General features: G+C 42.1%; 1 protein-coding gene across 1 annotated transcript in view; it reads left to right on the top strand.

Annotated features, from left to right (window-relative positions):
* The window catches only part of LOC109932135 (teneurin-3), a 793,882-nt gene that overhangs the window by 708,614 nt on the left and 57,688 nt on the right, over window positions 1-27,580 (top strand). Inside the window, exons 17-21 of the mRNA XM_048594011.1 lie at window positions 3,076-3,292; window positions 8,359-8,478; window positions 13,294-13,555; window positions 15,747-16,014; window positions 20,567-20,710. Coding sequence (XP_048449968.1) covers window positions 3,076-3,292; window positions 8,359-8,478; window positions 13,294-13,555; window positions 15,747-16,014; window positions 20,567-20,710 — 1,011 coding nt within the window. The remainder of the gene's footprint in view (window positions 1-3,075; window positions 3,293-8,358; window positions 8,479-13,293; window positions 13,556-15,746; window positions 16,015-20,566; window positions 20,711-27,580) is intronic.

Raw genomic sequence — 27,580 nt, 5'->3', positions numbered from 1 at the left:
AGGTCACCCTGTTGGGAGTTTTCTATAGGCCTCCGAAAAGTTCCAGAGATGTAGAGGAAAAGATTGCAAAGATGATTCTGGATAGGAGCGAAAGTAACAGGGTAGTTGTTATGGGGGACTTTAACTTTCCAAATATTGACTGGAAACGCTATAGTTCGAGTACTTCAGATGGGTCAGTTTTTGTCCAATGTGTGCAGGAGGGTTTCCTATGTAGATAGGCCAACAAGAGGTGAGGCCACATTGGATTTGGTACTGGGTAATGAACTAGGCCAGGCGTTAGATTTGGAGGTAGGAGAGCACTTTGGTGATAGTGACCACAATTCGGTTATGTTTACTTCAGCGATGGAAAGGGATCGGTATATAAAGCAGGGCAAGAGTTATAGCTGGAGGAAAGGCAATTATGAGGCGATGAGGCAAGATTTAGGATGCATAGGATGGAGAAGGAAACTGCAGGGGCTGGGCACAATTGAAATGTAGAGCTTGTTCAAGGAACAGCTACTGCGTGTCCTTGAGAAGTATGTACCTGTCAGGCAGGGAGGAAGTGGTCGAGTGAGGGAACCGTGGTTTACTAAAGAAGTTGAATCTCTTGTCAAGAGGAAGAAGGAGGCTTATGTAGAGATGAGGCGTGAAGGCTCAGTGAGGGCGCTTGAGAGTTACAAGTTAGCCAGGAAGGACCTAAAGAGAGAGCTAAGAAGAGCCAGGAGGGGACATGAGAAGTCTTTAGCAGGTAGGATCAAGGAAAACCCTAAAGCTTTCTATAGGTATGTCAGGAATAAAAGAATGACTAGAGTAAGATTGGGGCCGGTCAAGGACAGTAGTGGGAAGTTGTGCGTGGAGTCCGAAGAGATAGGAGAGGTGCTAAATGAATATTTTTCGTCAGTATTCACACAGGAAAAAGACAATGTAGTCGAGGAGAATACTGAGATACAGTCTATTAGACTGGACGGGATTGAGGTTCATAAGGAGGAGGTGTTAGCAATTCTGGAAGGTGTGAAAATAGATAAGTCCCCTGGGCCGGATGGGATTTATCCTAGGATTCTCTGGGAAGCTAGAGAGTAGATTGCAGAGCCTTTGGCTTTGATCTTTATGTCGTCATTGTCTTCAGGAATAGTGCCAGAAGACTGGAGACTAGCAAATGTTGTCCCCTTGTTCAAGAAGGGGAGTAGAGACAACCCTGGTAATTATAGACCGTGAGCCTCACTTCGGTTGTGGGTAAAGTGTTGGAAAGGATTATAAGAGATAGGATTTATAATCATCTAGAAAGGAATAATTTGATTAGGGATAGTCAACACGGTTTTGTGAAGGATAGGTCGTGCCTCACAAACCTTATTGAGTTCTTCGAGAAGGTGACCAAACAGGTGGATGAGGGTAAAGCGGTTGATGTGGTGTATATGGATTTCAGTACAGCATTTGATAAGGTTCCCCATGGTAGGCTATTGCAGAAAATACGGAGGCATGGGATTGAGGGTGATTTAGCGGTTTGGATCAGAAATTGGCTAGCTGTAAGAAGACAGAGGGTGGTGGCTGATGGGAAATGTTCATCCTGGAGTTCAGTTACTCGTGGTGTACCTCAAGGATCTGTTTTGGGGCCACTGCTGTTTGTCATTTTTATAAATGACCTGGATGAGGGCGTACAAGGATGGGTTAGTAAATTTGCGGATGACACCAAAGTTGGTGTAGTTGTGGATAGTGCGGAAGGATGTTGCAGGTTACAGAGGGACATGGATAAGCTGCAGAGCTGGGCTGAGAGGTGGCAAATGGAGTTTAATGCGGAAAAGTGTGAGGTGATTCACTTTGGAAGGAGTAACAGGAATACAGAGTACTGGGCTAATGGTAAGATTCTTGGTAGTGTGGATGAGCAGAAAGATCTCGGTGTCCATGTGCATAGATCACTGAAAGTTGCCACCCAGGTTGATAGCGTTGTTAAGAAGGCGTACAGTATGTTAGGTTTTATTGGTAGAGGGATTGAGTTTCGGAGCCATGAGGTCATTTTGCAGCTGTACAAAACTCTGGTGCGGCCACACTTGGAGTATTGCGTACAGTTCTGGTCACCGCATTATAGGAAGGATGTGGAAGCATTGGAAAGGGTGCAGAGGAGATTTACCAGGATGTTGCCTGGTATGGAGGGAAGGTCTTATGGGGAAAGGCTGAGGGTTTTGAGGCTGTTTTCGTTAGAGAGAAGAAGGTTAAGAGGTGACTTGATAGAGACATACAAGATGATGAGACGATTCGATAGGGTGGACAGTGGGAGCCTTTTTCCTCGGATGGTGATGGCTAGCACGAGGGGACATAGCTTTAAATTGAGGGGTGATAGATATAGGACAGATGTCAGAGGTAGGTTCTTTACTCAGAGAGTAGTAAGGGCGTGGAATGCCCTGCCTGCAAAAATAGTAGACTCGCCCACTTTAAGGGCATTTAAATGGTCATTGGATAAACATATGGATGATAACGGAATAGTTTAGGTTAGATGGGCTTCAGATTGGTTTCACAGGTCGGCGCAACATCGAGGGCCGAAGGGCCTGTACTGCGCTGTAATGTTCTATGTTCTATGTTCTATGAGTCTATGCTACCCACCGCCAACTGCCCCCACCCCCCTCCACCTCCGCTGGCTATAGGAATGCATCAAGCCTACGTTGATCAGTAACTGAGAGCAAAAGACACATTAATGTTTCAGGAGGGCTCCATGTTCTGCTGTGCATTTGACTACATCCCACAGCAATATTAATGATAAGCCTGCTCCCTGTACAAAACCCCTAGTCAGGACTTTTACAAATGCAGCCTTCAAATTACACTTTGCAAACATCGGTGTCAGCAGTGATATCCCTTTTCCATTCTTTCAACCAAGGCGTTAAAACAAAGTGGGTTTAAGTAGCAGACAAAATTCCTTGTGAACTGTTAAATGTGCATATGCTACCATGCTGTCTATAAATGGATATTTATATAACTGTCGCTTGCTGCCTGCACTGTTGTTTTTGGATTTCAATTAAGACAGCAAGTCGGCAGTTCACATTCTTCAGAGGTAGTTGAAGAATGACAAGAACATATTTTTTACTTGACTGCTTTTCCATTCTGCAGATGGTCTGATTGACTGTATGGATCCAGACTGCTGCTTGCACAGCTCCTGCCAGAACCAGCCCTATTGCCGGGGCTCACCTGATCCACTGGACATCATTGGTCAAAGCCAGCAGCCCCCCTCGCAACAAGCTGCCAGGTCTTTCCATGATCGAATTAAGTTTCTTATTGGACCCGACAGCAGTCATGTCCTGCCTGGGGAAAACCCTTTCAACAGGAGGTTAGTCTGTTAGTGCGGAAATGGGCTCTGATAAATCCAGTCACATGTGAGGTGCCATGTTGTCTATTTTGTTGAAGTGCCTTAATAAAGTTTGTCCACGCTATTTGTTTTATTCCTCAAGTGTGATTTGAATTCATTCTTTATGCTCTAAAAGCACCCCTGACTCCCATATCAAGGCTCTTAGTCTTGTTTGAGAATCAGATAGTTGTGGATTCAATACCCATTCCAGATCCAGAACACCTATAATGCCGGCTGTCACTTTAAGAGTGTACAGGGTAGTGTAAAAGAAATTAAGAGATACTGTCTTTCAGACAGGACAGTAAGTTGATGTCCTGTCTTTGTGCATGCAAAATACTGTGGTACAATATTCAGAGTGCTCAAGAGGTTATCGTAGCTAAGATAAAGTGAAATGCTCCAAATCTGGGAGCTGAAGCAGGAAACGGGCAGAACAATGTGACAGCTAGAATGGAAGGCTGAAGTTGGTGATAAATCAGTTGCTCCAACTGAAAGATATGTTACTTGCCCCATTGTTGTTTCTATGATGTTGCTGATCCTAAATGGGGACCCTCCACCTGCTGCAGAACATTATGAGATGACCTGAGGTTTGGAATGGAATTGTAAAAGTACTGGAAATAAACTTAAATCACAGGGCTATGGGGAAGAGCAGCAGTGCAGGACTAATTGAATCGCTCTTTAAAATTGCTAGTACACGTTGGATGAGCTGAATAGGCTTATTGGTTCTCTAAAGAAGCACAATGTAGGAGATTGGTCAAGTTTTGATGTATGTAGTGGGGATATGAGAGAAATGGAATTTTAGCTTGGAGAGTTGGGATTTTAGTACTTGGGAAAAAAAAATCACATTTTAATTGTAACGGCTTCAAATTTGCAGATGTCAAATACATTGAAGATTATGAATAGCTTGTTGGATGCTAAGAGAATTAAGGGATATGTGGATCATGCAGAAAAGAAGGACTGATGTCATAGAAGTTCAGGGCACGTCACAGCCCACTTGAGCTACTGTTTCTCATGTTCTTATTTTGGCATGATAATATCACATTGAAGTAAAAGCTCTTACATTAGCCAGGCTGTTTACTTTTGTTCTCTCTGGACACAAAATGTTTTAATTGTGTGTGACCCACCCAATGGCTTTGTCATATAGATAGAATCCCTACTGCATGGAAGCAGGCCATTCAGCCCATCAAGTCCACACCAACACTTCAAACAGCATCCCACCCAGACCCACCGGATCCCTGTAACCCGACATTGCCCACACAGATATGGGGCAAACGTGCAAACTCCACAAAGGGGTGGAATCGAACCCAGTTCCCTGGTGCTGTGAGGCAGCAATGTTAACCACTGAGCGACCGTGACACCCAGATCTGACCACTCCTCTGAAAGGTTGGCTATTCTTGCACCAAAACATTGAGAGAAAGCTGTCTGCAGATTACACCTGACAAAGGTGCAGCCAGAGTAATCTGAAAAACCAATTGCATTTGTATAAGTGACTGGACCTTCTCAGGACGTCTCAGAAGTTTTCCCACAGCCAGTGGATTGTTTTACAATGCCGTCGTGTTTGGTAGCTAGGTAAACATGGCAACAAAAACATAGGTAAATTTATCACAGATCAGATCTGTGCAAAGTCTGCTTTCAAAAGTCTGAAATTCCTTCTTAATCATTTCCAAAGCATTTTGTTCTGTTTTGACGTGAGTCTGTTTGGAAATTTTGGGGTTAGCTCAGTGCAGATAATGATTTCAATGACAAATGATTATTTACTTAAAATTAAAGCAAATGGTTTTAATGATCGACTAAAGTGAGGTTACAAGTATAGCTTTGAATTTAGCTCTCCAGTTGTCCTTCCAACTCAAATTTAGAAGTACTCACTTGATTATTTTTTAGAGTATAAGCAATTAGTAGCTATAACATTCAGGTAATATTTCATTCATTTTATTTAATGTTATGACTTGTATTCGCACATGCTATCTTTAAATAGCTTGTAGCCCCTCACTGATTGCATGCACATTCGTAGTAATGACAAATGACATTTAGTTTCCGAGGTAAGTGTGGACAAAAAAAAACCCATTGATTTGATCTATTTTCAAATATTTGACTGTGCTGAGGGGAAATCTGTGCAAAGATAAGGCAGAAAGGAAAAACAAACATGTTACAAAGCTGATGGCGAACTCATAAAGACTGAACAGGCTGTTAGCATCCACTTGGCCTGGATTCAGATATAATCAATTGCAGCGGAATCCACTGGGAGAATGCAAGCTTCCCACAAGATAGATGTTACACTCAGAATTTGACGAAATATCCAAAACGGAAAAAGTACCTGATGGTGATTATGCATCCCAAACTCTGGCTCTCCCGTCTGCCTCAGTTTGTGTCAAACTGTGCACACGTTATCAAGTCAGCTGATCGCAAAGGATACCATAGGATACGCTAGTGATTTATCTGAGAGGTTATTTACTGGCTAATAGAGGCAAACATGGAATCAGTTTAAAACAAAACTGCAGAAATAAATACAGGAAATTCTGAAAGCAAGCGGCCATGAAGAAAATAGACTATTCAGTGCCGATCATCAGTCTGCAAGGCTGAAAGTTGATCGTTAGGAAAAGCAGCATTCAGATAAAATGATGCACAAGATGTAAAAGGGGGAAGCTCCACAGTAAATAGAGATCATTGCGACGTTTGAAGTAGGTTGAATGATCTACAAATGACTCAAAATAACTTTCTAGATTGAATGAAAGATCATTTGGGAAAAATACAGCACTGTCCATATAATTGTTAGAGTTAATCAAATTGGGATCCACTGTAAAATCATAAAACCTTAAGACCATAAGACAGAGGAGCAGAAATTAGGCCATTCAGCCCATTGAGTTTACTCCGCCGTTCAATCATGGCTGATAAGTTTCTCAGCCCCATTCTCCTGCTTTCTCCCCATAACCCTGGATACCCTTGACAATCAGGAACCTGTCTATCTCCGTCTGAAATGTACTCAATGACCTAACCTCCACAGCCTTCTGTGGCAGTGAATTCCATAGATTCACCGCTGTCTGGCTGAATAAGTTTCTCCTTATCTCCGTTCTAGAAGGTCTTCCCTTTACTCTAAGGCTGTGCCCTCGGGTCCTAGTCTTTCCTACCAATGGAAGCATCTTCCCAATATCCACTTTGTCCAGACCATTCAGTATTCTATAAGTTTCATTATGTTAGCTTTGTTAAGGCATCTTATAGTATGCTTTCAGGTTCTCTGGGGGAAATGAATTACTTATCTATATCTCATAAATTTGTAAAAGATGAGGTGTCACCTCTGTTCTGTGAGAGTTGATATTTCAGTGTGATTTGCAGATCATGCATCTCACGTGGGCACCAATGGAGTTAGTTATTCTTCACTCATATATCCTGGTTATGTTACCTGCTGTTAGCATGTGATGATCAGGCCAGACAACTCATGGTGACTGCAGACATTTAGACATAGTTCCCTCTCAGCTGGAATTAGAGAGAGAGATGAGAGAGCCATGTATTTCCCTTGCTGCACACTGGCTACAAGAGACGTGTAAATTGAACACACGTGATTACAGCACAGGAGATTGAGATGACAAGGGCTTATTCACAACTGTGCTGTTTTGAGAGAGAGTATTATTTTTTCACTTGCATTGACATACAGAAATGCCATGCAGAAGGATAGGAGCCGCGCAGAGGTCAGACACTTCCCTACTGACGAACAGTGAGAACAAAAGTAAGGATGCAAGATACCTGGAACACAGCCTTTAGTTAGAATGAGAGAGACCTGAAAACAGATTGCAGAGAATAGAATGTGTTTCATGAAGAACGAGGTAGAATAGAAACAAATGTATTAAGCTTCCTAAGATTCATCTATTGAAGTGCAATGGCAGGAGCAGTGCCTAGTGCAGAGATTTGCAAGCTGCACAAGTACCTTATGTGAGGAACTGGCATCCACAGCATGTTGCTGATGGGAGCATATCCTTTGTTAGTGCCCTCCACAAGCTCTCCTGTAGATTCTTTTGCTTCAGGCCAAGCAGACTGAGGTGTATACGATTGTCAGGGGCATGGACAGGGTGGATAGGTAGCAGCTATTCCCTTAATTACTGAAGGGATCGATAATGAGGGGACATGATTTTAAGGTATAGAACAGGAGGTTTAGAAGGAATTAGAGGAAAAATGTTTTCTTCCAGAAGGTGGTGAGAATCTTGAATGCATTGCCCGGGAGAGGCAGGAAACCTCAAAGCCTTTTAAAAGGTACGTGAGCAAGCATTTGAAATATCATAACTAGGCTATGGGCCAAGCGCTAGAAAGTGGGATCGGTGTAGGTAGTCAGCGCAGACTCGATGGGCCAAAGGGCCTCTTCTGAACTGTACACAAAAAAATGTCTTTAAAAAATCTGTTAAAAATTTCGAAGCAGAGTAATGAAAGTAATAAAGGCCTGTACCAAGTGCAGTAATGGGCCACAAATTATTTAATGTGCTTTTTATGAATTTGTAATGATATGGAAGTTCAGTGCGAACAAAACGAACAGGTGCCTTTGCAGAGCATTGGCTCCTGATGTACAACAGAAGCAGAGTGCCTCCAGCTATCCAGTTTGTCCAGATGCACTTTAGTCTCTGAATTTAATTAAAGCTTGTAGAATTACTGTTTCTGATTTCATAACGACTGGCCAATCTCTCTCATCAACCCCATTTGCAGTTTCCTGGAACTTTCAATAATCAATTCATTACTTATTTAACTGCTACGTTGAAATATCGTGGATGAAATTAAAGAACACAGGGAAATGGAACTGTATATATTCAAACTATAAAACATGGATCATGTTGATCTTGATAAGTTGTCAGGGGAATGCTCATGTTAAATCAGAATATGTGAAATAATATTAGTGTTTTATGAAGATGAATTATTTTGGAATGTCTTTGCAGAGTTATTTGATCACATTTGTTTTGATGTTATTTTTTCCTGGAGCATTTGATTCTAAGTGGAATCTGTGCGGGAATGATTCTATCAAAGGATGCTTAATTCCTCTTCTCTTTTTCTTTGCCCTGACACACCTCTCACAGCCTGAGCTCCGTTATCAGAGGACAAGTGCTTACTGCGGACGGAACACCCCTCATTGGAGTAAACGTGTCCTTTCTGCACTATCCACAGTATGGCTACACCATCACCCGGCAGGACGGAATGTGAGTTTTTAGCTGATAGTTATAAAATGTAGCTTTTGTTCCAAACCCTTGAAGTGGCAGGAAGGAACCAAACCTGAATAGATTAGCACAATGTGCTTTCTGTTTAAATACTCCTTGAGGGTTATTCCATTGCCCAGGTACACTTCATCGGCCACATCCTGAGAAACCAGATCAGTTACATCTTGACTCAGTCATGCTGGACCTCCCACTCTAACTGCACTATATGTGTAACTGCACCCTAAGAACTGTAGTGATTCAAGAAGTCAGCTCACTGCCACCTTCTCAATGGCATAATTGTTCACCTAGTCTGATACACCTAGTGAACGAATTTTAAGATGTCCACCCGCCCCAACCCCACATAGCCTCCATGCCATCCCATTCTCTCCATCTACCACCAAGGCCCTTCATAGCCTCTGTGCCAACTTGTGGCAACCAATGCTGCACACCCAGACACATCTTCCATTATGCCTACTGTACCAACTCACTCAGTGTCCATTATAGCAGAACTCCTTTCCCATTCTGAGATTAAATAATATAAATGTCTATGTGGTCTGCTGCCTAACCTAGAAACAGCTCTAATTCATTGACTGCCCATTTGTTAAACTCCTTAACCTATGTAATCACTTATAAGAACAAATATTTCATTCAATTGCTTACTCCCTTAAATGGAGGGAGGTCATGGCCACCAGTATTATCGCTGGGCTGTCAGTCCAGAAACCCAGGTAATGTTCTGAGGACCCTGATTCAAATCCTGCAATGCCAAATGGTGGAATTTGAATTAAATAAAAATTTTAAAACAAAACTGGAATTCAGAGTCTATTGAGGACCATGAAACCATTGTTGATTGTCAGGAAAAACCCATCTGATTCACTAATGTCCTTTAGGGAAGCTATCCTTGCCTGGTCTGGCCTACTTGTGACTCCAGACCCACAGCAATGTGGTTGACTCTTAACTGCCCTCTGGATAATTAGGGGAGGGCAATAATACTGTCCTAGCCGGTGATGCCCTCACCCCTTGAATGAATTTTTAAAAAAAACATTGGAATTGATACTTCCAAAGAGTCTGGAACCACTTGGGACTGTCAAATCAGCTGTGAAACTGTGAAATGGAAGGCACCTCACTGTGATACTGGAAGGTTGTGCAATCAGTAATGCGGCACAAATCCAGTAACCTTAAAGTTTGACAGTCCCTCTTCATGCTTGACTCAGTTTATTTTGACAACTCTGTTGATAGTTCCTTTGAGTTTGACAGTCATTATGTGCCTTTTATACTTACTAATGTCTACTTTTAGTGATCCCAGAGGGATCCTTACTTCTCCCAAAGAACACGGTACCTCTGCCTATGGTGGCCCAGTACCATATCCAAGGAAGCGCCTTACCTCTCCAAAAGGGTATCCCACCTCTGCAAAGATTATGCCTGCTCCTACCAGATAGGATCTGGACACATATTGTTTTCACACATAAATCAACAAAATAAAACGAGTGGATTCTGTGTGAAGCGCATAAGCAAGAAATACAACCAGTCCCCAACCCCAGCCCTGCAAGAATATTAGCCGCAACATTTGTGGGGACAGATTTTGGATTTTAGTCTCTTCCACCAGTTATGAGAATGCTGAGCTTTGAGTCAAATCACTAACTGTGCTTTATTGTTTCAACTCAAGTCTCTAAATTCCTCGGTACAAAGAGGAACAAATGTCATAAAATAGTCAAGTCAAAAACAGAAATTGCTGAAAGATCTCAGCAGGTCTGGCAGCATCTGAGGAGAGAAATCAGAATTAACGTTCCGGATCGAGTGACCCTTCCTGAGATGCTGCCACAGATGCTGCCAGACCTGCTGAGTTTTTCCAGCAATTTATATTTTTGTCTCTGACTTACAGCATCCGCAGTTCTTTTGGTCTTAAGATAATCAGCCGGTCAGCATTGGTCAGAAAAGGGTAGGTTGATAGATCTGATGAGGTAATCTTCTGATGGAGGGCATGGAAACCACCCTCTGAATCATTCGCTTTGTGTCCCTGCAACTAAAACAAACACTTAATTTTTCTGTGCTGTCTGCAACCATTCATCCCTGCAGTAATCAAAACATGTCTACCTATGGGCCACTGATGTAATGTTCAGTAACTAAGCAATACAACATGCCAATAGGCACAGACCATTTCCATCCCTAGAGGTGGTTTGATTGTAGCTGATCAATACCTAAACATTATTTACCTGGCTTTGCTTCCTATCTTTTAATCCCCTTCTGGAAAGGAAATCTATCTCTGCTGTAAACTTTTCAATTAGCCTAACCTCAACAGCTATTTGAGAGACCGTGTTCTGGACTTTCAATTTTTTTTGTGTGTGAAAATTCTTCCTGATGTTACCCCAGATTGTCTCACAACAATTTTCAATTTGGTCTCCCTTTCCTGAACTCTGCCACCAAAGGAATATTTTAATACGCCTTGCCCATCAAAAGTTTGAATCATCTTCCAGTGCAATTATTTTATCAAATTAGCTGCATCATTCATCAGTAGAGAGAGTGCTTCAGTCTACCGAACTCATAGTGAACTGTCCATCTACGTCTAAATGGCCAAACAATAGTTAAGGCTTCATGTGGAACACTGTCCTGTATTCAGACAGAATCTGTGCCTGAAATGTAATTTTGCCGAGGTGTTTCGCTTTTAATTTCTGATTGCCAGCATTTGCAATGCCCCCTTTTCATCCCGATCCTGTTCATTTGTTCTTATGGAAATGGAGTAAAAATTAGGATAAAGGATCAGACACAACTCTCCAAGTGATTCAGGTTCACATGCACATCAGTCACTGATGTGCTCACTCAGACTTCGCAAGGGACTGAGTTCTCAGTCCCCAGGGGGCTCAGAGAGAGATCCAATTGGACCACATTTGTAGCCAGCCGAAGAAGGGAGAAAATCAGACTGAAGATCTTCTCCTGGTTGCCCAGTGAGTTAATTGGTTGAACAAAGCTCACAGAGCTAAGTTCATTGTTCCAAGAAGGTGGAACCTACTCCTGTGTTCCTGGCATTCAAAACTCTTGTCATAAATATCCAAGCTGTGTGAATTCAAAGAGAGCACAGAAGTGATGATGCTCCCAAGATTTTGCCCTCCCTATTAGCAAATGTAACTGAGCTGAGAGGTACTGCTGGGGATCTTGGAACTGATAAAGCTAAGAATGAAAAAGAAGTGGTGAAGTGCTATGCATTTAAAATTTAAGATGTTCTATTGTGTTTAACTTGTTAGGATTGTAAGGGTCATTCTGTGATCCCATGTACCTATATTAGAACTGTGCTGACATGAGGTGCAGACTCCAAGGTCATGTTAATGTACTTCCCTGCCTCAGGCAGTGAATTGCAGACTGCTCCTCAGGTTTTATTGTGAATGTTTGGCTTGTAGGCCTTCAGGTGGCTAATTGACACACTAGAGGCAAAGGTAGCAGAAGGGAACAGGAAGGTAATGATTTACCTGCTGCGAAAACGTTCATTCACACCTTTGTTCTATATTTGATTTTCCTAAAGCAGTGCTAGCCGGTCTCCTGTGTTCTATCCTCTGTTAATGAGGTCATCCAACTCACACCAAGCTCCATTTGGCAATCACTTCTGTGGGCTGACCTACATTGGCTCCCTGTTAAGCAACATCTTCATTTAAAAAACCTCATCTTTGTTTTCAAATCCCTCCATGGCCTTGTTCCTCCCTATCTTAGTAACCCTCTTCAGCCTTTCAAAGACTCTGAGCCAGCTGTACTCCTCTTGATGTTTCTTGCTGTCTTTCGGAAGCTCCTGAACATCTATCTCTTTAACCAAGCATTAAGCTATCTCCCCCAGTGTGTCTCTATAAACACGCATGCCGTTTCTTGTTCAGTAATGTCCATTGGGGTATTTTACAACTTTCAAGGTGCTATATAAATACAAGTTATTGTTGTACTGCCCTTCTGAGGTATATGGATGAAAAGCCAGGATGGTTCTTGTCATTGGGTACCATAACTTATCGGGGAAGAATTATTAATTATTATAAAATTTTCACGTTCATATCTTTATGGGATATTTAATTTCAAGAGGGAGGTGAAGAACAACAAAACATTTTAACTCTTCACCCAGAGCGAGACAGTTCTCCCCCTCCAGATTCTCCCCATTTCCAATGTTTTCCCATCTGCACATTGGCCCATGGGAATACCACGGGGCGTGTGAGAGCTGAGGCAGAGATGGCTGACCCAGACAGAATCTCTGCTTGAAGACAATACCGGCCTCACTAGACACTCACTTGAATCTAGATGTAGCTCCAAACCTTGACGGATTTCCTGGACCCTTCGACCCAACCCCCAACCCTCCCGCCCCAACCCAAACCTCTACTGCCAACATACAGACAGGTGCTGAGAGCAATTATAGCTATTTGATTACCATGCTACTGAGGCAGCCCAGCTCAGTGGGAGCCAGGAGGGGAACCTTGAATCTTTCTGATCTCCCCTGTCCGGCTCTCTACCCAGCAGTACGTTTGCAGACTAAACAGTGCTGCAATGATTATGTTAGACTGAATTTCTTTGTTCCTACCCTGTTGTTATCAGTCCTGTAATCATATGTCTAGTTTGTGTAAATTACATTTTCCGGCTTCCAGGCCAGAAATGATTCTCTCATAAAGAAACCCGCTTTTCGATTTGGTTGTAATCTTGTTGAAGCCACGGTAACAATTGCAAATGCCTTTAATGTGATTGAGTGGCACAGGGATGGTGTTGTGCTCAGGAATGCTAAAGAGAAAGTCTAGCTTAATAACGTAGATTTGTGCCCTGAGTGATACTGATTTTCCTTCTCTGGCTCTTCTTTCAATCAAGGTTTGACCTGGTGGCGAACGGTGGGGCGTCTCTCACTCTGTGCTTCGAACGTGTCCCGTTCATCACTCAGCACCACACTGTGTGGATCCCCTGGAATGTTTTTCACGTAATGGACACTATGGTCATGAAGAAGGAAGAGAACGAGATTCCCAGTTGCGACCTGAGTGGATTTGTGAGGCCAAATCCCATCATCCTTGCGTCTCCACTGTCCACCTTTTTCCGGTCGTCTCCTTCGGAGAGCCCCATTATTCCTGAGACACAGGTAAACAGACCCTTCTGGTACTTCCTCTCACTCACAGCGACAGATCGAGCCACAAATCCAGTAAAATATAGAGTGCGTGCTTTCCAGTAACCAGCACCCTCGCCACAGACAGACACATACACGTACACGCACATGCACACGCACACGCACACACATACACACGCACACATACACACACACACATGCATACACACACACACGCACACACACATACACACACACACATATACACACACCCACAAACACACACACTATAGTTCCAGCTCTCCACACTCTTTCTCATTGGCTCACCTCAAGGCATTGTCCCATATGACAACATTTGGCTGGCCCTTCACTCAAATGTCAGGTAACACTCATGTGTCACCGTGTCTCATTGGAACTATTGTAGCTGCCTCCAGCACTGTCCTCCCACGGCAGCTGCCCATTGTTCATTGGATTTACAAGTATGTGAAATGACTGGTGGGGAAAAGCCATTGAAACCCATGCTCGTGCTCTCAACAGTGCACTATTAAGAACAAAGGAGCTGGAGTAGGCTGTTCAGCCCATCGAATCTGCTCTGCCATTCAGTACAATCATTGCTGATCATTCACTTCAATGCCTTTTTTGCACAACATTCCGATACCCCTTCACATCATTGCTAATTGTCAGTCTGTGCTTTAGATAGAAACAGACTGAGCCTCCATCTCATTCAGGAGGATACCTTTGTATCCTGTTCCCCACCACAAGCAGTACAGACATGGGTTAAACAAAAGGGAATAAAATTAATTTCACACTCAATTGGTCACATCAAATTTTAACTTTGCTAAAAAGAGACAATAAGTTTAAGCTTCTCATTCTTGCCGCTGTCAGAACTCGGACACAAGAAGCAGACTTACAAGAAGGGCCACCATTTTACACAGCATGACAGGAGATTGGCATGGAAGGTGCAGTAAGAACAGTTAACTGTCAATATTAATCAGTTTGTCAGTGTGCCGTTTGGGAGGTGCGGCCCAGATGGGCTGTCTCCGTGATCCCCTTTTTTTAATGTTAGAAGTGCAATCTGTGAACAAATCCCTTTCTCCTACATAAAATAGGATCAAGAATTTTGATATGTGTAGCTTCTAGCACATGTAAATGCTAGACTGAGAGTCTGGCTAATGGTCTTAAATTGGTTCTGTACAACCAAACAACTATTTAGATTGAATTGTGCTACATGCCATTCAGTCCGAATGCTGTGTGACAGTATTTGTGCTGTCCACTGGTCTCCTCCCACCTATTTCACTCAATTATCATATTCTTCTCTACCTTTCTCCTGCATTTCTGGCTTTCCCTTAAAAAGGTTTCAGTGATTCACCTTAAGATACAGAGTTCTACATTTCCTCAAGGCAAGTAAGTACAATTCACCCTCAATTACAGATTGGATTTAATTTTTTGTGTTTATATTTCTTACTTTTGGACTCACCAAACAAGTCGAAACAAGTAGATGTGAGGAATGTGGGATTAGCTATGATTCTATTGAATGGTGGAACAGACTCAAGGGGGCTGAATGGCCTATTCCTATTCCTGCTTCTTACAGTCTTAATCTGTCCAGGTAAAACAGCTAATTCATCATGGACCAGGAATGAGGGTGGTCTTCGTCTGTCAAAAATTTTGTAACCTTCCAATCTGTTTTTTTTTTAACCTCTGTTGTTAATGTCCTTCCTTTGTCTCACCAATTCCACACAAGGGAGGTAGTTCTACTTCTGCTCTCATTGTCTGCCTTAACCAAAATGGTGGCGATCATGGAATTTTATCTCTCCTGCGATGCCACACATTCATTTTCCAGCACGTGAAATCACCCACCACCTTAGCATCATATTTGGCTTTATTGCAAGGTCTGTGTTCACACACCTGGGGTTTGTGGTAATATAGACTTTGTGGCACTGTGTATAGACGTAATTACATTCTTCAATCAGATTCTCCCGTTCCATATTGATGGCTCCATCTGTCCTGTCTAATGTAGTGTTGGTAATACCTGCCCAAGAGAAATCACAGTTGAAATGAAATAAGTGGTTTTCTTTTTTTTTTCGTTTTGGGCTTAGTATCTCTCTAGTGATTGTGTATGTTGTCTTGGCTGTACTTCAGCTGTAAGGAAAGTCTGTCTGTCTCTCTAACTAATCTTCACTCTATCTCCGAATGATGTCTCTGTCTCACGTTCTGATCTATCCTTCAGGTGCTTCATGAAGAAACAGAGATTCCTGGCACCGAGCTGAAGCTAATCTACCTCAGCTCACGTGCTGCTGGCTATAAGCCAGTTCTGAAAATCACAATGACCCAGAACACAGTGCCATTCAATTTGATGAAGGTTCACCTGATGGTGGCTGTGGTGGGCCGACTGTTCCAGAAGTGGTTCCCAGCGTCACCTAATCTGTCGTACACCTTCATATGGGACAAAACTGACGCCTATAATCAAAAGGTCTACGGCCTGTCTGAGGCGGTCGGTAAGTTCAGCGGAGACGCTTGTCTTGGTGTATTTGCTTGTCGTACATCTCCAGCTTGTCTCTTCTCCGCATCTGAAGCCACAATCACATGAGCATTGGACCCAGCTGAACAACACGACCGCACCAAAGTTGCAATCCTTAACCCACTGCCACGGATTGCTGGTGAATTATTAGCTGCTGTAACATCACAAGCAAATCCGATAACTGCTCTCACACTATCCAAAAGCAATTCATTGGCAATCTGAAATGAAAAACGGAAAATGCTGGGAACATCATCTGGAAAGAGTAGCAGCGTTAACTTTTCGGGTCTGTAATCTTTTATTAGAAGAGATGATGAAAGGTTATGGACCTGAAACAAGAACTCTGATGCTGGATCTGTGGATTATTCCCAGAATTTATTGTTATACTCCAAATACTTCCCTCACCTACAATTCAATCATGCCATCTTTCAGGAGAGAATACTGACAGAACAATGGGGAGCTAAGAGCCTACTCAAATCAAACAGCACCCAAAGAGGCCATTTTGTCCATTGTGACTGAAACAACTATCTCCTTGATCTGAATTTCTTTTAATTCATTCATGGAATGAGGGCATCGCTGACCAGGCAGCATTTATTGCCCATCCCTAATTGCCCAGAGGGCATTTTAGAGTCAACCAAATTGCTGTGGGTCTGGGATAACAAGGTGTAGAGCTGGATGAACACAGCAGGCCAAGCAGCATCAGAGGAGCAGGAAGGCTGACATTTCAGGCCTGGACCCTTCTTCAGAAATGGGGGAGGGGAAGGGGGTTCTGAAATAAATAGGGAGAGAGAGGGAGGCGGATAGAAGATGGATAGAGGAGAAGATAGGTTGAGAGGAGGCAGACAGGTCAAAGAGGGGGGGATGGAGCCAGTAAAGGTGAGTGTAGGTGGGGAGGTAGGGAGGAGATAGGTCAGTCCAGGGAGGACGGACAGGTCAAGGGGGCAGGATGAGGTTAGTAGGTAGGAGATGGGGGTGGGGCTTGAGGTGGGAGGAGGGGATAGGTGGGAGGAAGGATGGGTTAGGGAGGTGGGGACGAGCTGGGCTGGTTTTGGGATACGGTGGGGGGAGGGGAGATTTTGAAGCTTGTGAAATCCACATTGATACCATTGGGCTGCAGGGTTCCCAAGCGGAATATGAGTTGCGGGTCTGGAGTCACATGTAGGCCAGACCAGGTAAGGATGGCAATTTCTTTCTCTAAAAGGATATTACTGAACCAGATATGTATTTCCTGATAATTGACAGTGCATTCATGGTCATCATTAGAGTCTTAACTCCAGATATTTATTGAATTCCAATTGCACCATCTGCTGCGGCAGGATTTGAACACAGGTCCCCAGAATATTAACTGGATTAACATAGTGCCGGACTGACCATGCTAAATTGCCCTGTAGTGACAAGGGATGTGTCGGTTAGGTGTGTTAGCCCTGGGAAATATAGGGGAGGGGAATGGATCTGGGTGGGAATGCTGTTCAGAGGGTTGATGTGGACTTGTTGGGCCTAATGGCCTGTTTCCACACTGTGGGGATTCTATGAACTATGACCACTGGGCCATTGCCTTCCGTGTTTATCTCCTTCAAAAGCTGGCATCAATTCTGTGGTGTTCCATCGGCTCGCAACACATGGTTTTGAAATTCTCTCAACCATTTCCATTGCTCCTTTCATAATGATCTTAATTTTATACCTTCTTGTTACTGACTCACTGACCAATGCTTTCCTCTTCATTTCACCAAAGCGTCTTGTAATTTTGAAAACTTCAATCAGATCTCCTCTTAGCCTTCACTAATGAAATGAGCCCCTCTCAATTTTTTCTACTCTCTCCACATCATCAAAGACTTTCAACCACTGATGTGATCTTGGTGAATCTCTGTCATGCTGTCTACAAGGCATCTTGTACTGGACATAGCATTATAACTGCAGCTCACTCTCAGTCACTAGCAGTGTCAGGACTACTTATAGTGCAGAATGGGAGATGGTAATGTTACTGGAATAGTCACCCAGACACCCATGCACTGGGGTCTTGAGTTCAAATCCCACCACAGTAGCTGGTGGAATTTAAATTCTGTTCATCCAGAATATTGAAGCTCGACTCTGTAATGCTAATCATGGCAACTATCATCAGTTGTTGATATAAACCCATCTAGTTCACAAGTTTTCTTTAAGGAAAGGAAATCTGCTGACCTTACCTTATCTGGCCTACATATGCCTACAGACCCACAGCCATGTGGTTGACTCTGAACTGCCCTCTGATGGGGCAGCAGACCATTTAGCCCAAGGGCATTTAGGGATGGGCAACAAATGCTGGCCTTGACAAAAATGCCCACATCACAATGAAAGAATAAAGAAAGAAAGTCAGCACAAACTGGTTTGTACTGAGTTCCACTCAGCTCAATCATGGGACACCAGACTAGACATTTTTTGTCAGAGTCCCCAAATCCCTGCAGCAATACCTCAATCTAAGTAAAAAGGTTGTTTTTTATCATTCATGTTAATTAATGGCATGAACTAGAAGAATTGAGTGCACATGATCTCTGAGGAAATCTTTATAATTTTAAATGGAGGAAGCCTTTTCAAATTAAGTGATTTTAGACTCTAGAGCCCAAGAATACATTGAGATTCCATAGACAAACACAAGCTCCAGCTTTATACGGTGTAAGAACACCTAACTTTCTCTGATAGTTTGTGTGTGTTTGCTGCCGCTTTAGCACGACTAGACACAGCAAGTGTCTGCTTAAACCCTATCCCGAGCCTAGGTATTTTCTAAACATTGAAAGTTAGGGCATACAGGCTACACTGTTGAAGTGCTCCACTGGAACACTACCCAATCCGCAAACTATTCTTGTGTACCACCACTTGTTTACTGGCACAAAGCTAATTGTATCCAGGCCAACACTTTTCCTTTAATTTCATGGGCTTCCAGGCTTTCCTGAAGCCTCCTATGCAGCACTTCCCCATTGAAAGTCTTTGTTTAGCACCATCTATAGCACTGCCTTGATCAACCTGCTGTGTCTTCCGATCAGAGAATTCAATCAAATCAGTCAAGGCTTGATTTGCCTTTAACTAATCCATGCGGTTTTTGTAGTGTCCCTACGTCTGGTCCAGCAGGATTAAGTTCAAGTCTGCCCTTAGGATGATCTTAGAAAGGCCTAAAAGGTTGATTGAAACTAAGAGAAATCCGTGTCTTTCTTGATTAACCAATGTCATTCTGAATGAGAGGTCAGACTCTCATTTTCATCCACATACTCAGTAGTTATACTGGGCTAGCTGACCTGTATCTTCTTGGTATATCCTGCTCTTTGTTATGTGGTGATATAGCATTTGAACATCTGCAGTGATGCTCCAGTGTGCAGTCAGGATTGATAGATTGTGAAGAATGCTTCTGCTACCCCCTGGCGTGCATTTCATCTGAAGCAGCAGATTTCCCAACATTCAACAATAAACCCTTTGAGGAATTTACCCTCCTAAACATAGCTTCTGTCTCATCTTTAAGTGTAGCCTTTATATGATCGGCTTCCTTTGTGAAAACCAATGCAGAGAAATCATTTCAACACTTCAGCTTGCACTCTGCATCTGTGGGTCCTTATTGGGTCAATGTGAAGGAACCATTGAGTGAAAAGTGTCCCAAAGAGTTTGATGTTCTTTCAGTGTTTTTAGAATCATAGAATGCTAAAGTACACACAGAAGTTATTCCAAGCATCGTTCTAATATCATTTCTTTTGTGGAGTGATCCAATTCATCCCCAAGGCTTGGCAAATCTTTGTTTTGACTGTTATCCAAATTCTGTTTGAAAGTGATGATTGAATCTGCTTCCAACATTGTTTCAGGCAGCATATTCTAGATCACAACTCTGCATTGAAACAAAATCCTTAGGCCAGCTCTGTTTCTTTTGACAACTATCTTATATCTGTGTCATCTGGTTACTGACCCTTCCACCACTGGACACAGTTTCTATTTATTTACCTAATGAAAACCCTTCATACCTTAATTAAATTCTCACGTAATCTAAGGAGAAAGTCTTGACACAGGCCTAATCTCTCAGATTTCTACAGCCCAGTGGAAAGCAGGAACAGTTTAGTTTTGAAAAGGGGGAAAATGTACTTGGGTCGAATCCAACACTAACAGTACTGCTCAAAGAGTTGCAGGTTATTTTGAATCATTATAAACTATGTAACCGAGCCTTCACAATGGCAGACAAAAGGCTGAGGAAAATCTGTCTTGCTGGGGAAAAAATGTCCTGCTGCCCGTGTAAGAAAAACTTAAGTCAGTTTTCCTCATTGGATTCCAAGAACAGCAGTTAGCCATTCAGTCCTTCACACCTCTCTGCCACTCAGTTAGATCATCATTGATTTGTGTTTCAACGGTATCTTTGATCAGCGATTCCTCGACAACAAAAACATGTTCCAAGTTCAGAAGATTTCAGTTGACTTAACGTCCACAGCCTTTTGGAGGTGAGCGTTATGAATTTCCTCTCCATTTTGTGTGAAAGAAATGTTCTTCCTCGCAAGACAACTAATGATGGTTTTCTTCCTGTCCAGTTTCTGTTGGTTATGAATACGAGTCCTGTCTGGATCTCATCCTCTGGGAGAAGAGAACGGCTGTTTTGCAGGGCTATGAATTAGACTCTTCAAATATGGGTGGCTGGTCACTGAATATACACCACGTCCTGGATGTTCAAAATGGTAAGAATATGAAAAGCATGCAGTGATTATTGATCTACCTGTGGCTGTGTATGTCCTTATTTGAGTTTGAGGCTTCAATGCGAGATGCAGCTTTAGACTTTTACCACAAGATGGAGTTTTATAAGGGCCGACATCCGAGAAATCCACTCAGGCTTGACCAGAGTGAGACAATCCATTATTAATTTGAAAGAGTCTCAAAGAACACAGAACCCATTCCAATGACATTAAGGAACTGGAGTGATTATCCTGCTACAGCCCTGAGTTTGACTTCTGTCCCTTCAAACTCTGGTTTTCCCAGTGACGTCTAATTTAAATATTTTCAGCAGCTACCAATGCTTCTTAAACGCACCATGGAGAGGTCCATTTGGACTGCTTTGACCAGGATCTAAGAAGGGAAGGATCTAAAAAGGAACTGAAGGGTAACTTTCCACGCAGAGGGTGGTACGTGAATGGAATGAGCTGCCAGAGGAAGTGTTGGAGGCCGGTACAAGTACAGCATATAAAAGGCATTTGAATGGATATATCAATAGGAAGGGTTTAGAGGGATATGGGACAAATGCTGGCAAATGGGACGAGGTCAAATTGGGATGTCCGGTCAATGCAGACAAGTTGAACTGAAGGGTTTGTTTCCATGCTGTATGACTCGATCTGGATTCTGGTTTGTTCAGGCATCCAAATTGCTGTGCCCTACAGAGGAGGGACCTGCAGAAATTAGTTCAATTTGGAGAAGGTTTCCAACTAGTCTTGCCATGTATTGAGTGGGTGGAATTTCTCATCACCCTTGTGCCCCTTGAAACCCCAGTGTCCATCTTCATGGGAAAGCCCAGTGGTCTCTGTTCCCCGCCTAGTTCTCCCAAATATGGATCTGAAAATGGGTGCCTTAATGTTACAGAATGGAGCCCATTCCTCATAGTGGAGCTTCTAAATCACGGAGGTGTCAGAGAGCAGAGGAGGCCATTCGGCCCACCAATACTGCACAAGGTCTCAAAATGAGCTATACCTGACATGTATAGTAAAAGAAACTATGCAGTGGGGTGTGCCTATAGGTAATGTTGGAGAGTTCTGTCAGTGGACGAGGGACATTTTAACAGTGTGTGACCACAGTGTGAGAATCAGCACAAGCTTCCTTGCTGTATTTCCTGTCAGCCTGGCTTTTATGGCACTTCCCCAACAATTCAATCCATTATTGACTTTGTTAAGGCAGAGCGCAGAACAGCCCTAACTAAAATTCAGATTCTACTTCAAGTAGCAAATGTTCTTTTTTCTTCGAAGCAAGTTGATTAGATTCCTCTAAGACTCAGTGATATTTCATTGTATATCCTGGAAACTGTGAATATTTAAATTTCATGGCATCCTAAAGAAAAGCAAAGCTTCGTTTTAAAATCTTCATTTTTATTTCAGCGTAATTAATTCATTTAAAATTACATTTATTAATTAATAACCTACTGACTGTGTTTAATAATATGAAGTTACTGCATTTAACAGATGCATTGAATTAAATAACGAATTGAATTACTCAGTAAACTTGAAAAAACTCAAGGTCGCGTTTAAAATTAGCATCACTCAAGTGAAACTCGAAGTCAGAAGAAACTTTTCATTCCCCAACAGTGTTCAGTATGTGGGAAAAATCCCAGTGAAGACCTGAAGCTGAGATGATTAACTTTAAAAGGCAACTGGATCAAATGATCAGAATGGAATAGAGTTTGCAACTATAGCCGCAGATATAGATGGAGGTGATCAGACACTGAACAGAACAGATAGGCTGCTGTGAAGCCAATGAAAAGGGAAGTAATTCTCTGATGGACAGCAGGCTACACTTGAGAAATGGCATTTTTAAGTTGGCTGATGGGTCTTTGCTCAATATTTGGATTCAAATCTCTCGTTTAATTGAGATTCCTAATCTTTCTGATCTGGTTTGTTTGTGAGACACTGAGACTTAATGTGGAGGTACAGCAACCAATTAGGAAGGCAAATGGCATGTTGGCCTTTATCGCAGGAAGATTTTGTGTCCAGGAGTGAAAATGCCTCGGAGCAATTGTATAGATCCTCGGTGAGACTACACCTAGAGTTGTGTGCAATCTAGGACCAGGGAGAACAAGTCTCAGCAGGAGAAGGCTATTTAGGCTGTGAGATAAGAACAAAATTTTACTCATAGGGTGTCAAAACTTGGAATTCTGTACCTCAGACGATTATGGAGGCTCAGTCACTGTGCATATTCAGGACAGACACTGATGTATTTTTAGATAATAAAGACACTAAGAGAGAGTGTGAGTCAATGCAATTGAAGTAGAAGGTCAGTGTGATCTAATTGAATACTGGAACAAGCTTGATGGGCTGAATGGCCTACTGTTTCCTATGTCCCTATGCTCCTGGTCACCATGCCTCTTGTAATAGCTTCTCACCCCACTTCTGTGCACTGCATTTAGCTTCATTCCAACACCTTACTATAAATTCTGACTCCTACTGAGCCAAGTGGACTAAAATCTTGGAAGATGCGATCCGCAGGCAGAAAACAAAATTGTAGCCCATAGGGTTTGGTCAGGGGCACAGAGAATGGACACTTTCCCGGGTGAGCAAACCCGATCGAGGAGAAAGTAGTCCGGAATGTCAGTTCTTTGCTCCAGGATGGTGTGGCCCCTTGAGAGGTGGGACAGGCAACCCCGAAGCAAGAGCATAGTTTGCAAGCCACAGACACTCTGCCTTGCTGACCTGGCACTCTACTCCATTGTAACAAAAATAGAAATAAACTGAAGACACCTCTCCAGCCCTTAGCCCACACAACTTCCTCTGACTCCTCACCACCACCCATACAATCCCGTTTCCCCTTCCCTGCCAACCCAAGCCTTTCATACCCTCTATGCCACTCCATGTCCCTTTGCTCACCACCTTCATAGCCACTATGCTAATCTATGGTCCTATACCTAAAACTCAAGTCATTTTTGATCCTATACCAACTTTGTGCTAACCCATGATACCCACCCTTTGCCTTTCTACCCACCATGTCAACTCCCTTGTATCCACCGTGAGCAGGCCCTGAGGCAAAAAATAAAGTTCTATTCAGTCTAGTGTATATTACATTCTTCACACTGCTGAGAAAAACACTCATTTATTTAAATGACATAAACTGCGTTTAAATTCCTTCTCATCAATGAAGCCCGCATTACAGCCAAAATATAAGCTGTGATTTCCATTCAGCTTTCACAAAGCACCTTTTCATTTGCTGAATCTGGAAACACAGTTCAGAACGCAAGTTCAGGGTCTACAAGCCATGAACCACCACAGGGTGTGTGGAGGGAGGAAAACTAACCACAAAAGTCTCCAAAAGGAGAGGAGTGAAAGCTAAAGAGAAAATTCACATTGGTATTTCTGAACAAAAATTCTTTTCCAAAAGCTATACTTTGTTTGTAAAATTTATTCAAGTATGTTACATAAAAGCTCATAGTTGTCCTTAATAATGCGAACTGCGTCAGTTTCCGTCAATAAGGTATGTGACACTCTGAAAGACCTTACTATACTTGCTATGGACCAGACCACACCTCCTCAAAATATATTAAGAAGATAGCCCAGACCCTAACTTTTTCTTATTTTAAAGGTAATTTTAAAAGTAAGGCATTGTGTTCCAGATGCAATACAATTGGTCGACTTTAAGTAAAATGTACCTTATTTTTACACGACTGTTAAAATGCAGACAGAATAAAAATAAAACAACTGGCTTAACTGTAATGCTATTGAAATGCTTAACAAAATAATAGATAATTAGCCATATTAATTAATTGTTTCAATATAGTAACATTCCATAAACATACCTTTGGCAAAGGCAAATTCAGTAAAATAGATTGTGTCACATGCAATTCTAGCAGCAGGAAGAGAACCCCAGCTTTTAGCTATAACAGAGAGCGGAATAAGAGCTTTCACATCCAGCTTCAAGATCTCAGCAACTGTTGAAAGCTAAAACTAAAACTCCTGGTTCTGTGGGAGCTTGACCCCACCCATTCGGGCTTCTCTTGTTCCAACTTTATAAGAAAACCTCAAAGCCTCACAAGCTGTTTACTTTATTGGCTTTGAGCAGACCGATCATAACCTCTGTCTCAATCTTTTTTTCATATGAAAAACTAAGACAAAATACACCTCTTAAAGCCACAGTATTGTTCCCCACTAAAAACAAGAACCATGAATATACAAAGATGGCTTCATTTTTAAAGCCTTTAGTCTTACTCTACTCGTACACAACAATACAAATACATTACATTGAATCTAAGTATGAAAACATTGACTACTACATTCTATTTCATTCCATTTTTTCCCGCTACCGAACACCTCCATTCTCCTTTATCAAAGTTGCGACAAAATGTCAGCAATTACATTCTCTCATCCTGCCATATGTATAATTTTCAAATTGAATGGCTGCAATAATAAGCTCCATCTAAACAGAGAATTTTTAATCCTTAAATTTTTCCAAAAATGTTAATGGGTTATGATCAGTTTATACAAATGTCTCAGGTACATTACTAGCAACATAAATGTTGAAATGTTATAAGGCCAACACCAAGCTCAAGATCTCCTTCTCAATTGTGGAATATTTCTGTTGATGACTATTCAGTTTTCAGGAAAAATACCCAACGGGTCTTTTTATCTTCTCATCGTCTTCTTGCAAGAGTACGGCACTGCCACCCTCATCACTCGTCTTGATAGCCACGTTGAATGGTATGGCTTAACACGAGGGCAGTGGTTAACACGACTTTCAGGCTGTCAAATGCTTTCCAATACTCCACTGTCCACTGAAATTTCCTGCCCTTCTTTAACAAGTCAGTCAGTGGAGCAACCACACTGCTAAAATATGGTACAACCTTCAGGTAAAAGCCACCCAGTCCCAGGAATGGTAGTACTAGCCTCTTTGTCGATGGTATGGGAAACTCCCCAATAACCTTTGTTTTCACACCCCGTGGGAACATTTGTCTATGTCCAGTAACACGGCCCAAGACCATGACTTGGGCTTTTGCAAACTCACTCTTAGCCAGGTTTATCACCAAGCCCGCCTCCTGAAGTTGATCAAATAATTCCAATAAATGCTGCAAATGTGCCTTCCATGTATGACTAAAAATCACCAGGTCATCGATGTCCACCACATAATTGAATAATCCAGAAATGACTTTATTGGTTAGGCGTTGAAATATGGCTGGCGCATTTTTCATTCCAAATGGCATAACTTTAAACTGGGACTGTCCATTCAGCATCACGAAAGTCACAATTTCCTTCACTTTTTCAGAAAGAAGTACTTGCCTGTATCCTCTGAGTAAGTCCAACTTTGAAATATTAAGTTGCTTGTCCTGCCTTCTCAATACAGTCTTCCAAACATGGAATAGGATATGAATCAGATTTCCTAACTGCATTGGATTTGTGATTGTCCATACATAATCATTGAGTACCGTCTGGTTTTGGCTCCATTCACTGCAACTCACTTCGATTATGTTGTCTTTGAGCATACGTTCAGTCTCTTTTTGAACTTTTGCTAACTTTAGAGGGTAAAGTCTAAAAGCTTAATTGGAGCAGCATTTCCTACATCTGCATCATGCATAATCAGATTAGTACTTCCTAGCGTATTCCCACGCATATCTCCAGATGCGATTGTAATAACTCTTCTAGGTCATTTTGATTTTTCTCTGAAAGGTAACTCAGTAATGTGTTCCAATTTTTGAGAACTTTGCTCATTGTCCAATTTAATTTGAGGAATGTCCAATTCAGAATCCTCTGAACTTGGTTCTTCACACTTTGTCGTAACCTATCAAAATGCTCTTTGAGCATAATCACATGACATACTCTGTGAGATTTCGTTCTATCTGGCATTCTTATCAAATGATTTACCTCACTCAATTTCCTTTCAGTTTGCTAAGGCCCACTAAACTTTACCTTTAAAGGTTTACCTACCACTGGGAGTAATGCTAACATTTTATCTCCCTTAGCAAAATTGTGAATTTTTGATTTCTTGTCATCTTCCTGTTTCATCACATGGTGTGCTACTTTCAAATGCTGTCTAGCCAGCTCACCCGTTCTATTTAATCTTTCCCTAAAATTTGATACACAGTCTAAATGTGTGGTCTCTGAACTCTGACTTCCCAATTTCTCCTCAATTAATTTTACGCCCAAAAAGCCACAGCATCGTCATACACTTAAAATTGCAGCATATACTTGCAGTGTTTATTTGCTGTCAAGCATGCAACCTGAGGGGTTTTACATTGTGTCCAGTCCCTTGGTATACCATAGCAGTGACCTTTCCCTTTTAAACAACAGCTTTCCTCCATTGCAGTCATTGCCCCAAGGCTAATAGCATCCTTCAGTGCATATTCTTGGACTTAATGATAATATCTCCAGAATAGTTTATGACAAAGAGTTAAAAATATAAGTATTTGGGGAAAGCAGTTGTCAACACTGGATTCTACCGCTGTGCACCAAAGTAAATTGCAGCTTCTGCTAAAACTGTTCAGTGGGTTAGATGATTCAAATATGGCCTGAATTGAATAACACATGGAAAATTCATCCATTTCTTCCCATTCTTTTGTGGATAAAATCTGTAGTAAATCCATTTGTTTTACAAGTGTACCAATTTCCCTAATTGAAGCTTTTACTATGCAACATCAGAGGTAGTTCTGTGGGAACAAAGGGCTAATTGAATCGTGATTGAGTGAACATACGAAAAGGAGCAATTAAAGAAAAAAATTTGGACGAGTCAGTTCTTAAAAATGTGTTGTGTCGGTGAATCGATGGTTTAAATTATTCTGGTATGTGCAGTGACAGGCAATAACTTTTCTGAAGTGAATTGTGTCTAATTGAATAAACACAGTGATTAGTTGTAATGACTAGCTATATGAGCCA

The sequence above is a fragment of the Rhincodon typus genome, chromosome 3 (genome assembly GCF_021869965.1).
Source record: "Rhincodon typus isolate 14 chromosome 3, sRhiTyp1.1, whole genome shotgun sequence".
Taxonomy (NCBI): Eukaryota; Metazoa; Chordata; class Chondrichthyes; order Orectolobiformes; family Rhincodontidae; genus Rhincodon; species Rhincodon typus.
Note: the sequence above shows the minus strand (reverse complement) of the source record. Positions and strands in the feature narration are given on the sequence as shown.